Source organism: Canis lupus, chromosome 2 (assembly GCF_048164855.1).
Source record: "Canis lupus baileyi chromosome 2, mCanLup2.hap1, whole genome shotgun sequence".
Classification (NCBI taxonomy): domain Eukaryota; kingdom Metazoa; phylum Chordata; class Mammalia; order Carnivora; family Canidae; genus Canis; species Canis lupus.
Window position 1 is genome coordinate 56,767,451 of NC_132839.1, and position 13,468 is coordinate 56,780,918.

Here is a 13,468-nt window from a genome sequence, read left to right on the forward strand (position 1 = left end):
TCTACCATCTCACCCGTCCACCCACCCACCCATCTATCTACCCACCCATCCATCGATTCACCCACCCATTCACTCACCCATCCATCCATCCATCCATCCATCCATCCATCCATCCATCCATCCATTCACTCATGCATCCACCCATCCACCCATCCACCTACCCATTCACCCACCCATCCACCCATCCATCTACCTACCCATCTATCTACCTACCCACTCACCCATCCACCCATCTGTCTGCCCACCCACCCATTCATTCATCCGTCCATCTGTCCGTCCATCCATCCATCCATCCATCCACCCATCCACCTACGTGCCCATCCATCCATCCATCTAACCAGCAGATATTGTGGAATATTCCACAAATATTCCATGAGGATCTATAGTAAAGGTAGCCCCTAGTGAATGCCGGGGCCACACAGATGTCTAAGATATGTCCCTTCCCCTAGAATTTAGGCTGACAAAAAACAATGGATATTTTCATGGAAACAACAGAGATTTCTTTGCCCCATGTTTTGAGTGTACAGTCTCTGAAAGACTCCTTTGTCTTGTATAGCACCACCTGAAAAAGCTGGAAGGCCGCCGCCTGGATTATGATTATAAAAAGAAGCGAGTAGGTAAGATACCAGATGAAGAAGTCAGACAAGCGGTAGAAAAATTTGAAGAGTCAAAGGAGTTGGCTGAAAGAAGCATGTTTAATTTTTTAGAAAATGATGTAAGTATTTAAACCAAACAGGAGACTTTAATGTGAATAAAACATTTGAACGTATGACTAGGACCAACATGTGGAGGAGCTCTTGAGCTTTGGTTTACAAAAGCTTCCAGAACTTTCGGTAGCCATTATCACCTGCCTCAGAAATACCTTCAGACATTTGGCAAGTCCCAACCCACACCTCAGGTCTCAAGAAGTCCTGTTTATCTCAGGATTTCTCCCGGGATGTGCAGCAGGTGGCCCTGGGGAGGGGGTCGTTTGGGGAGTCGGGAGGTTGGCAGATCGGCCTTTGTATTTGAAGCCAGAGCATTGTGGTTTTGCAGGCCAATGGACAGCCTATGTAGTATGATGTGCAGCTTTGCTAACATTGAGAGAAGCACTCTGTGGGGTAGATATTTGAGGAGGGGCGGCTCTCTGATGCCTTTCCTTGTCATTGTGAACATTCAGGACATAAAAGCATGGCCTGCATCATGCATCTGAGTGGTGGTACTTGTGAACTCGGGAATCGTGAGAGTCTTGACACAGATCCCTCAGAAATGCCAGTATTCTCTTGCACTGTGATTCCCATCAGCTTTTATTTTTATTTGTCCAAGAGAAGCCGGATTTAGCGTACCTTGGAGGCATGGTAACACCCCCACTGGGGCACCGAGAAGGCTCTGTAGTGAGTCCTTTGGTGTTTGTTGCTGCCTGACTGGAAGAGGCTCCTGCCACTAGCTTGGCTCCGGCCTCCCTGCCCGGAACCTGGCCTTAGCGATGCTGTGTGCTGTTTGGGGCCAGCCTTAGCTCTGGACCCTATTTGCCGAACTTTCAAACCTGTGGAGACAAGTCAGAGGATTTATTTATCTGCAAAACCATGTTCTTCTAATAGTTTTTTAAAAGGTCTATCAAGGTCTTGCATTTTTGAGTCAAGTCAAACAAAAGTACCTTTTATTTGCCGTGGTGATAGGGGGAATTATATTCCATGTTGAAGAGACAATAATCCCAGAGAAAATCATTTGAAAACCCCCAGGTCCATTAAGCCTGAGTCCTGAAAAGTATACTCTATTACATTTCTCCTTTTAATTTCTGATCAGGCTTTTAAAATGTCTTATGGGAAATGGGAAGAGGTGTAACTGTTTGCTCTGTTTTTCTGATTTATTTTCCCTTAAAAATAGAAATTTTCTCTTAACATTGTCCTGAAGCAATGGACAATTTTGGTTTTGTTTCATTTCAGAGTGCCATATTTGACTTTTTGAAGTGTTCAGAATGTGATTTCAGAGTGTGACATATCCAGTGCATCTAACCCTTGTCTGCGTAGCCCACATCATCCTTCTGGTCCCGTGCCTGGTAGTGGTGGGTGCAAACTCTGAGGTTGAATCTCGTGTGTCAGACCTATTGCCTGACCCACGTGCTCCTCTTCGGGACTTCATTCATGAACCACGATGATGGGCTTTTGCAACGTATTCTACTAGGGGCCTGGTTCAGTTTTCTGCCTTTGCCAGTTCACCCAAGAGACCTGTTTTCTCCCTTTAGGATAAGGTGGCAGTCAGGAATGATCCCTTCCATATAAAAACTCAGTTATTGATCCCTTCGCTGACAGTGACCATATTCACAAATGAGTTTACTGCCTACCCCCTGCCCTAGCAGAAGTAATGGCTAGTTCTTGACTCAGACTCTGCGGAGGCAGGGCTTCCTGGGGTGGAGGGCACCCTGTGCCTCTGGGGAGCCTGGGCAGCTCCATCAGTTCAGAGCTGGGTCTACACCTCCACTACCAGGCTGTGCCCGCTTGTTCAGGGATGGCCTTTCTGCTTCTGCCTGTCCTTTGACAAAAGCCCCTGGAAAGCAACCTCAGAGGTAGGTGGAGACCAAAATCCTAAGACAGCAAAGGACTTTCCAACCGCCTTGGGACTGGGCTCCTTCCCTTTCCCTGCCCTCCTCTCCCTCTGCCATCTTTAACTGCGGTTGCCACCTGTGTGCTCTGATTGCTGATTGTCACAGGAATGGCCAGAGTGGTGCTGAAGAGGTTGGTGGTGATGATGACAATGATGGTGACAGTGACAGAGGGCCATTTGCTGAATGACTCATGGTAGAGTCTAAAAGGGGCCCTGGGGGAGGCCCCTCTAGCCTGGCATACCTGCTTTGACCTTTTCTCCTTCCTGGGGTTGTGGTTGAGGACACTCACAAGTTACTGTGTAAACTCTAGATGGCTGCCTTCCTTCTGTTGTTGGGGCAACAGCAGCCAGACCCAGAAGGGGGATGGTCTTGTCCTTTACTGTGTCAGTGTGTCTGGGCCATATCCGGGTGGCCTGGCAGTCCTCTTGACCAGCAAAGGTGTAGAAAGTCTCCAGTTCAGTCCTTGGCCCTGACATGCTAAGGCGGAGGTTGGTGTTTAGGCATGAACAGCAGGTGACTTGGAGGGAGAAGACGAAGAGTCAGTGTGTGGAGGGAGGAGGCATACACAGAGCTCTTGCCCCATCCTTGCCCTTCTCTGCACCCAGGCCAGGTCCAGGAGCTCTGCAGCCCACAGAGCCCTGGCTTCCAGCTCTCTCTGGATCACCAGTGCATGTCCAGCCTTTGCCACTCAGTCTCCTCTGTGTCTGCTTCCTATCTGTAAGGAGGCTGTGAAGGAGGAGCTATGTGTTAGGACACTGACTTTTCTTCCAGAAACTGATCCTGCAGCTAAAGATGGCTGGGTCTTAATTCCTGGGAAAGGCAGTGGGTCTGCAAGCCCTGCCTTTGCCCAGGTAATTGGATAGCACATCCCCCTGACCTGGCACCTGCTGGAACCCAGGTCCATGCCCGCTTCTCAAGGGCCTGTGGCCTCAGGGATGTGGTGGCGGGCAGCAGAGGCCTGGTGCTTCCTCCAGACATGAGTGGGAGAGGCCAATACCATTGTGAGATAGAGGTTGGGGGTGCCAGTCAAAGCCATCCACCCCTTTGAGTTCCGACTAATTGAGGAATTGATACAGAAGCCAGATTGGAACCAAGGGGCAGCCCTTTTAACCATTGAGACCACCCAGCAATTATAAAATACAGGCCTTTGGGCAGCTGTGCTGGAGAGTATTCCCATTTGATGAAAGCTGACCTGACTCACCCATCCAGACAGGATCTGAGACATGTGGCCTCTGGCCATGCAAAGTTGGCTTTTGGGGCAGAAGAACCCATCCTACTAATTAAGGAACATTCCCTGGTCTCCTCCCCAGCAGGAGTGAAGCAGGGCTAGAGGAAGTAAATAAGCAGAGGAGTGTGAATGAGGGAGGTAAGGTGGTGTGTCAGGTGGTCTGGTGCTATCTGCCTATCTCTGTCCGGCACTAACAATTCATACCCCAAAGTCTCACTCTGTGGGGAGCAGGTGGTGTCCAGACCTCGTGTCCCGTAGCTTTGGCTAAGACACAATGAAAGCTTCACCAGATAATACCAGAGATCTGCCTGGTTTGAGGAAAGCCCCAACTGAAACTAACAGATTTGGTTTTTCCAGAATCTCTACGTGCAGGTTGTGTGGCCCTTCTTAGGATCTTCTGGCCAGCAGGCCATTTGTAGGGGGTTTCCAGGGTGTGGTTGCTCATCTGTCTTCACATCTAGATTCTTCCAATAAGAAACAAAGAGGGACAGCCAAACAAGGCACACGTACCAGCCCCGTGCCCAGAGAACAGGACTTTCTGGAAATCCATGTGGTCAACTTAGGCCTGGGCCAACAATGGGACTCCACCACGTATCCCAGGAATGAACCCACAGGGAGACCTTGGAACCCACTGGGAGTGTGAGGTGGGCAGAGGAAAAGCCGATCATTGCTTGGCAAACCCACATTCTTAATGAATACAGACCTCAGAGCCAGGCTCCAGTTATTGCCCATTCCAGTCAGGGTATGGACACCCTGATTGTCAGGACCCCCTGACCTCCACCATCCTGTGGTGTGGAAGGAAGGAAGGGGTGAGGTGAAGGACCTGAATCATTCACACAGACACTCCCAGGGAAACTGGCATCTGTTTTCCTGTGTGTGGCCAAGCTGCAAGTGGGAGAACCAAAGAGAAGCCTTCTCTGGTCCCACCCTGGAGTCCTTGGCTGTCTTGGCAGTCAGGGCTGGACTGGGGACCTTGGGCATCACTTCAGCAACTGTTCGGGGCTGAGTAGCTTCACTCGTCCATGCACGGATGTGAGCCCAGAGATGTTTCAATCACCAGCTTTCCCCAGGGGCGCTGAAGGGCAGGCCTGTGGCTGAGCCCTTCTGACCAGCTGGGCTGGGTTGGGAGGCTTCCCCTAGGAGAGGGCCCCCTTTGCTCACCACAACTGGCTCTGAGGTAGGGGTGCGGGAAATTCAGCAGGTTGGGTGCCAGCCTCCATCACCCATTTCTTGGGAATGGTGTATCACCTGCAGGCCCCTTAACGCACTCCTTCTGTCTTTGCAGAGTTTATTCCTCACACCTTGGCATCACAGAATGTAGGTCTTTGACTTTAGCAGGAGCCAGAGATAGCACATAGATGGTCTCCATTCCAGGCCGGTGAGGCCAGACGCCTGCATTTCTCTCTAGCTCTCTTGGTACATGTCTCCTGCCTGGGGACTCTCCCTCCATCCCCGGGCTCCTGCAACAAATGTTGTTGCCAGACTGTAGATTCCTGGGCTCTTACCATCAGTCTGGAGGAGCATTTTCTCAAATTCATTCCATGGGAGGTAGTAGGTCCCACTAATAACATCTCTATGGTCTAGAGTTTGGCAAACCCTAGCGTAGACAAAGCTAGGTGGGTTTTCTTGATGACGAGACTCTTCGGAGTCTTTATATGATAGTGTGAAAAATCGATCTCTAAGAGATCCCAGAGGCATAGTACACAGGGGAGTTTCTCAAACCTGTTTGACTGGAAAGCTTTTCCACATCATCATCATTATTGCTGTCATTTCAAGGGACTGGTGACGTGTGGCACAAGGTACATTTGGAAGAATGGGGCTTGCAGAAAGAGCACATATCCAGCAAGGACTGAGCGGCCTGCAATCTGATTCTGGTTTCACTTCCACTCAGCTCTTTGCCCCTTGAAAGTCCCCTTGACCTATGAATGTCAGGCGTGACATGAACGACGACATGCAAGAAAGCCTTTAGAAATAGGGAGTGGAGAAAGCAGGTTAAGTGGCTGTTACCTAGGTTACTAATTTAATTGCCTTGCTCAGACTTTCTAAGAAGCTCTGAATAGAGATCTTGCCCCGTTGGAAAAGGCATCTGTTTATGATCAGACTCCTCTAGCTTCTCTGAGGAATCCAAAAAGAACGGAAGTCTTTGATATGACAGAGCAAGGAATCGTTTGGATGGTCCACGATTCAAATCAAAGATGCCATCCATTGGAAGTATGCCATTTTCAGTTGTGAGAGGGACTGGCTTGTCATGTTCCAGAAGATGTGCATTTCCTCATTCTTTCATGGCAAGCACACTGCAGATTCCAGGGATCTGGGTACAGGGCATTACCTACTCACATCCCTGTTCTCTCTCCTCATGTCTGTAGAGGGGCACCCTCTGCCCGCTTACCTGGATGCTAGCTAGTCCTTTGGTAACTGATTGCTGGAGGGTCTGAGGAGGAGAGTCACAGCCCGGCTCCTACCTGGCCACCTGTTTCCGTAACCTTCTGCAGAGAGCTGACCTTAGTACAATATGCATTCCTTCAGGCCATCCTACCTTTGGGTACAGCCCAAATCCTTTGCACTTGGTCTACAGGCCACCCCAGTGGCTAAGATCCAATTCTTAGGGACATAGCCCCAGGGACCTCTTGTATTCATAGCCCACAGAAATATGGGGACATCTATGCTCTGCCTCCATCCCCAGGGCTCAGTACCCCCAACAGCCTCATGCTTATAATCAGCCATGGTTTGCAGCTACCGAGAAGGTTTTGAAGTAGAGTACACCCACAGTGTGACACCCCAGATGTACACTGAGTCTTGCCTCTGGGAAGAGAGCGAGGAACCACCGTGTGGGGTGGAGTCAGCTGTGAAGCCCCTGGGCCCAGCCACGGTGGCACATTCCCATTGTGTTGGGTTTCTGTGAGTCTCAAGGCAACAGCTCCCATCTCCCATAAGCAGGGGACCCTTATCAGCTCTAGTTCCATTGGTAGATTTTGCTTCTTTTGAGAGTAGATGAAAGCAGCTCAGAGATAGTTTCCTCTTCCTGTTGTAACATTACCACAAATGGGTGCCTTCAAACCACACAGATTTACGGTCTTACAGACTGGAGGTCAGGAGTCCTGAAAGCCCGGTGTTGGCAGGGCTGTGCTCCTGGAGGACATAAGAGGAGAAGCCAGTTCTCTGCCTTTTCCACCTTCCAGAGGCACCTGCATCCCAAGAGCATCGCCGCCTCACCCTTCAAAACCTGCAGTGAGGCATCTCCACACTCTTATTCTGCTTCCCCTGATGCACCTCCTTCTTTGACTCTGACCCTCCTGCCTTCCTCTTCTAGGACCCAGTGATAACACTGGGCCACCCAGATAATCCAGGTCATTCTCTAGTTTAAGACCCATAACTCAATCACACTTGCAGAGTCCCTGTTGCCAGGAAAGGTAACATAGTTACAGATTTGGGGAGATGGGCTGGGGTGTCTTTGGGGTCATTTTTCTATTTATTTTTTTAAATTTTTTTTATTTATTCATGAGACACACACACACACACACACACACACACACACACACACACTGAGGCAGAGAGAGAGAGAGAGAGAGAGGCAGAGGCAGAGGCAAAGGGAGAAGCAGGCTCCATGCAGGGAGCCCGACATGGGACTTGATCCCGGATCCCCAGGATCAGGCTGAAGGCTGCACCAAACTGCTGAGCCACCCAGGCTGCCCCACTTTTCTATTCACCACAAGCTCCTTCGGGTTCTGTGAACCCCATCCCCCTGCCCGGGGTAGCTTCCTAGTCCTCACCTGGCCATTTGCCAGCACCGTGGCCTCTCCCTCTTCCTCCTCTAGCTTACAGGGAAGTCTGTGTTATGGCACCTGGCCAGGTGTGACTCCATTGTGAGAGCTAGTACACTCAGCACTGAGATGGGAGCCAGTTCCCTGGTAGGCTTCCTCTGTGCATATGGTGTGAACCCTTCCATGGTGCGCGGTCACACTTCACTCTCAAGGTGGCACCAGCAAAGGGACAGTGCAGATCCCAGCCAGCAGCAGAACTAAACTTTCCTTCTCATCCCAGGTGATCTTTCCCAAGTTAACAGGTGGATTTGCCAGATTGAGCGGTGCGGCCAGTGAAAGAAATGCTTTACCTTCTGGACAGGTACTCGCAGGGCCTGGCTTTACCACTACCTTGGTTCTGCCTATCCAGTTGACTTCTTCTTCCTCTTTTTTTTAAGATTTTATTTATTTATTCATGAGAGACACACAGAGAGAGGCAGAGACATAGGCAGAGGGAGAAGCAGGCTCCCAGTAGGATCATGACCTGAGCCAAAGGCATCTACTCAACCACTGAGCCACCCAGGCATCCCAGGTGCTGACTTCTAACTGTGGTTTGGGAAGTAGAGGCCACCTGCATGCACCTTGCTGCTTATGGCTGGAGGATGGCTGGAAGCCTCCGGCATCTGGCACAGAGAGGCATATAATCCCCCTGTGGCACCGTGTGGCTTCACCGTCAGCAAGATCCTTTGCTGTGTGGTACTGCCTCCTTGGTAGTTGCATTGAGCACCTACTGTGTGCATGCTGTTCTTCCTCAAGTTTTAAGGGGCCTTGGGATTCATTTCCTTACCAAAGTCAGCCATCAAATGAATAGTTACAAATGCATCTCTAGGTTACATGACTGTTTTACCAACCAGAGAGGAGGGCTGGTGATCTTTCCCTCTACCCCTCCCTATCATCCCTCCATATGTTTCAAGAAATATTCATTTTTTCACTGCTCCTTTGAAAAGAGAAAAGTCAGACATATTTCAAAGTGGGTATTAAAATAGTAATTAACTTTACCAGAGACAGAGAGGTATGGCACAGATTTGACCCAGCTCGCAGCCCTCCCACCGTTAGGGGGGACATTTCCTACTGCGGTAGATTCTACTGTGGTCGAGTTAGGTCGTGGCACTGGACTTGTTTAAAAGAAAAAGCCAAGGAGGTGAAACTTAAGAAATCCTTGGAATTGTGTAGGGGCCAGGCTGTCTTTGTTTTGTTTACTGGGTTTTGGGAAATTTAAGGCTCAGCTTGTTGCTTTTCCAGCCACAAGCGTGGCAAAGCAAATGTAACACACCAGGATCTCCTCGTTCAGATGCTGATCACAGTGGGGCACATGTGGAATGCTGTGCATATCTTAAGTGCCCGCTGAACCCGTTTTTAAAGTGGTGTGCGTGCACAAGGAAAATGAACTATAGAGGTAGCCAGAGCATGGTCTTTAACAACAAATGGAAACGGCTTGGATCTTTGAAGGTGAACGAATCCATGGTTGGTTTTACAGGATGAGCGTATATGGGTGAATAAGCAGGACATACTTTGCCCTAAAACCCCTTTAGCACATGGAAATGATGCACAGGCTTTGGGGAAGCTTTGGAAGAGGGGGATCTGTTTTGCTTTGTCTCCTTCTCTGGATCTGGAGGTCAAAGGACTCTTGCTGGGGGCCTTTATTACCTCAACCCAGAGGTCCTGCCCCTGGGACTTGCTGACATCAGTGTCTTGAATTCCTCTTTTCTGGAGCAGCTGCTCAGACCCATGGGGGATGGAGGGAATCCCTCAGGCCCTACAGGGGACGTCTGTGCCTCAATCTGTGCATCCCTTGGTCTTCCAGGCTTTCTTTTTTTTTTTTTTTTTTTTGGTCTTCCAGGCTTTCTTATGTGACGGAGCTTTTTTACTTTGATTTTTTCCATCCACTATGATTCGGTCACTAATTTCATGAAAGTGTGGATTCAGGGGAACAAGAGATGCCAGAGGCTATGGAGTCCATTCCTTTCAGCTGTATGTTTTGGGGCTATGATTTTGTATGGAGGGCAAGAAAACATACAGGCGGCTGGCAGGTCCTTGCCCCGGTGCACACCCTGCCTCTGGTTTCCTTTCTTACGTGAGAACAGTTTCATTTACTTAGTTTCCTGATTTAACTTAGCTAGAAAATGCCCGGAGAGATATTTCACTGAGGAAGCAGTTCATTTAGTGAATGTTGGCTTCTCGTGTAATTGGAAAAGCTTTATCTCTCTGTTTTCAGATCCATGAACTTTATAGCATAAAAAAAAAAAAATCTCCTGAGAGTATCATCTACTTGGAAAAACAAGCTTTTGTTGAGTTGAATCACATTTTAATCACAAGTCAATGTGAACATGGTTTTCCAGAATATACAGCTTTCTGCCACCACCTGTGTGATGATTATGCAGCAGAAGGAAACAAGATGGACCAGAGCCGAGGAAGATGTGGGGCTCCCCTGCAAAGCCGGGTCTTTGTCGCTGGCCCCCCGCCCCCTCTCTGAACATTATGTGGGCCTTGGGATAATTTTCTACTTTTGCTGCAGGTAGAACAAGTCAGCCAGTTGGCCGTGTTTATAGAGGCAGCTTTAGACTATCACAAACAGTCCACAGAGATTCTGCAGGAGCTCCAGAGCAAGCTGCAGATGCGGTAAGAGCCTTCATGTTCCTCACAAGCCCAGGGCTGCACAGTTAAACTCCATCAAAACCAATCTCTCCGTCCGTCTGTCCTTCCATCTGCCCTTACCCACTGCCCCATTTGTTTTGAATTTTCTTAGCTGGCTTTCCTGGTTGGGTGTGGGGTAGCACTGAAGATAATAAATATGTGGCTCTGGCCAATGGGACAGAACTGGGAAAAGCAATCTGGCAGCTTTTTTCCTTTTTTGTTTTACGAAAGCCTTTTTTCCATGACCTGTGTGCGGGCAACCAGACAGAGCTGCTGACCCGACAGAGCTGTCCTGGCTTCGTTGTTGATTTGAGAGCTTGAGCTTGGGGTGGTGATGCACACACCCCCTTGCCAACATGTAGGGATGTGGAGAAGGGTGAGGTGATAATCGGGAAGTATGTTAATATCTGGAAGAAAGATGTGTTTTCATTTCACCAGTACAGATATCAGGCCAAGTTCATAACACTGACTCAGAGAGGTATTGAAAGAGTCAAAAATACCTTCTGAATGATCAAGAAAGATTGCTGTTTCCCTTAGGCTTTCATGGCTTTCTACATTTCTCTGAAAACTAGTAGTATCACATGGAGTATGCACAGTAACCCTGTTAATTAATATAATGGGTTAAAAAAAAAAACCTACCCCATTCTTGACCAGGTTTGGTAACAGAATATTGTTTTACATGGGATTACAATATATTCAGAGGGATGCTTACTTAAATCAATGGCAAAATTATAGAGGGAAGACAAAAGGTGTGGCCAGTCTCTGCAGCATCCATGTAGGCGGGGCATGCATGCCGTGCTCGCAGGACCATATTTGTGTCATTCTGTCTCTACATGAGCAGAAGAGGAGAGAAGGAAGCTAGCATCGCTGAGTGCCCAGGGCGGGCTGGCACCTGATGGATGCCTCAGAGACCGTGGGAGACACACTTTCAAATATATACTTGAAAAACAAGGGATATCCCATCTATCACTTTAAGCTACTCACGAATCAATGCATACGTATTACCCCCTTCACGACCACCACCCATCCCACACGTTTGGAGGCTCCCCAAGGCAGAGCAAACGTACATTTGGAGGCGTGGCTTTCTTTATCAGATGTCTGACTGATCTTAAAATGCGTGTTTCAGAATATCAGCTGCATCCAGTGTTCCCAAACGAGAGTATAAGCCACGGCCCATAAAAAGGAGTCCTAGTGAGCTCAATGGGGTGTCCACCACCGCATCAGCCAAGACCACAGGTAAGAGGACCGTTCTCTGCTGCTAAGTGTGCTCTGTGGAGAGGCACTGCTGCAAGCATTTGCTTGTTGCTGCATTTGGTGTGAGACCCTGAATTTTTTTCTTTGATTGTTTGGTGAATCTCCCTCCTTTCCTCTAAAGCCACTTCTCCTGCTTCCTGGTTTTGGATACTTCTATCCAAGTTTCAAAAACCAGCACCAGGACAAATTGCATCATTCACTGGCTTCTGATGTGTTAAAACCTTGGGCAGGGCACCAGAGCGCTACATTGTCCTCTGTATTTACATGTTTGACTCTTTCAAAATATTTCACTAATTTTTAAAAAATTTGAAGGAGCATTTATTGAACACCTGCTGGATGCTAGGCACTGTTCAGAGTGCTGCATCATTATCTTTTCATTAGACAAATGACACAACTATGTTCTCGGATGAAATGATCCGATGGAGAAAAATGACATTCAAGTGGTATAAGTCGTGCTGTAGTTTCTCATGGTCACTCGCTCCATCCCTGTCTCTTCCTTGGATGTAGCCACTGTTAACAATTTGGTATGAACACTGTCCTATCTACTTATGTGTGGGCACACACACACACATGCACACACACTATACACACATGGTTTTAGATTATTTTCTGTTTTTCAAATATAAGATCATACCAGGTATCTTGTTCTGCAGCTTGCTTTCTCTTGGAGTTATTTCCGTGTCATGCGTATAGATCTGTCTCTATGCTATTTTATAATGGCTTCATAGTTTTCCTTTATATATACCATTTCCCTATTATGGACATTCAAGTTATTCCCAGTTATTTGCTAAAAGCAATATGCTGTATCTGCCTCCATGAGCTGATAGGCAAGTCTTCCTTGAAATTGCTAACTTAGAGTGAATGCAAATTTTAAATGATAGTAGCTTTGCCAAATGCCCTTACAAAATGGGTATACTACTATTGATGTAGTAATGCCTGTTCCCCCTACCTGTGTCATTCGACTTCCATTTTTGCCAAGTATTCATGGGTAAAAAATAGGATTCAATTTTGATTTGCCTTTTTGTGGGAACTAGTGAAGTTGAGCTTTTCTTCCCCCTTTATTTTAGTTTGCCATTTACATTTTCTTAGGTCTGAATTGTCAGTTCATGTGATTTATTCATTTTTCCTTTAGGTTGTTTATTGATTCATAAGCATCCTTTACACATAGGGATATTAATAGGTTTTTTCTCCAGTTTATTGTTGCCTTTTTAAAAAAATGATTTATTTATTTAAGTGATCTCTACACCCAGTGTGGGGCTTGAACTCACGACCCCAAGATCAAGAGTCAGATGCTTTTCAGACTGAGCCAGCAGCCTCTATTGTTGCGATTTTAGAGTTCTTTTTTTTTTAAGATTTTTATTTATTCATGAGAGACAGAGAGAGAGGGGGAGAGAGAGAGAGAGAGAGAGAGAGAGAGAGAGAGAGAGAGAGGCAGAGACACAGGCAGAGGGAGAAGCAGGCTCCATGCAGGGAACCTGATGTGGGACTTGATCCCGGGACTCCAGGATAACACCCTGGACCAAAGGCAGGTGCTAAACTGCTGAGCCACCCAGGGATCCCCCTAGAGTTCTTCATATATTCTAAATACAATCCTTTGATGAATATGTGATTTGCAAATATTTTCTTCCTCTTTGTAGCTTCTTTTTATTCTGCTAACAGGGATTTTGACAGATCAAAAGTTTTTAATGTGGTGAAGTCGTTTCTCATTTTTCCTTTTAAGATCATGCTTTTTGGTGTGAGGTCTGAACTCTCTCCGACTAGCCTGAGATCCTGTACTTTTTCCCTGGACTTGTACATGTTTACATTTCAGTCCACAATCCCCTCTGAATTAATTTTTGTGTGAGAGACTGAAGTTGAAGTTCACTTATTTGCCCATGGATTTCAGACTCCCCCTCCAGAACACACCTGTCCATGGGAGCTACATGGTCTGGATTTTCTTCCAACACTATTGACATCCTTTAAGGTTTT

The 13,468-nt window shown here is 47.6% G+C and overlaps 1 protein-coding gene across 5 annotated transcripts in view; it reads left to right on the forward strand.

Annotated features, from left to right (window-relative positions):
• The window catches only part of SH3GL3 (SH3 domain containing GRB2 like 3, endophilin A3), a 135,416-nt gene that overhangs the window by 98,211 nt on the left and 23,737 nt on the right, over window positions 1-13,468 (forward strand). For all 5 annotated transcript variants that reach the window (XM_072801557.1, XM_072801579.1, XM_072801571.1 and 2 more), the window contains 3 exons: window positions 557-715; window positions 10,128-10,231; window positions 11,373-11,482. In XM_072801557.1, coding sequence (XP_072657658.1) covers window positions 557-715; window positions 10,128-10,231; window positions 11,373-11,482 — 373 coding nt within the window. The remainder of the gene's footprint in view (window positions 1-556; window positions 716-10,127; window positions 10,232-11,372; window positions 11,483-13,468) is intronic.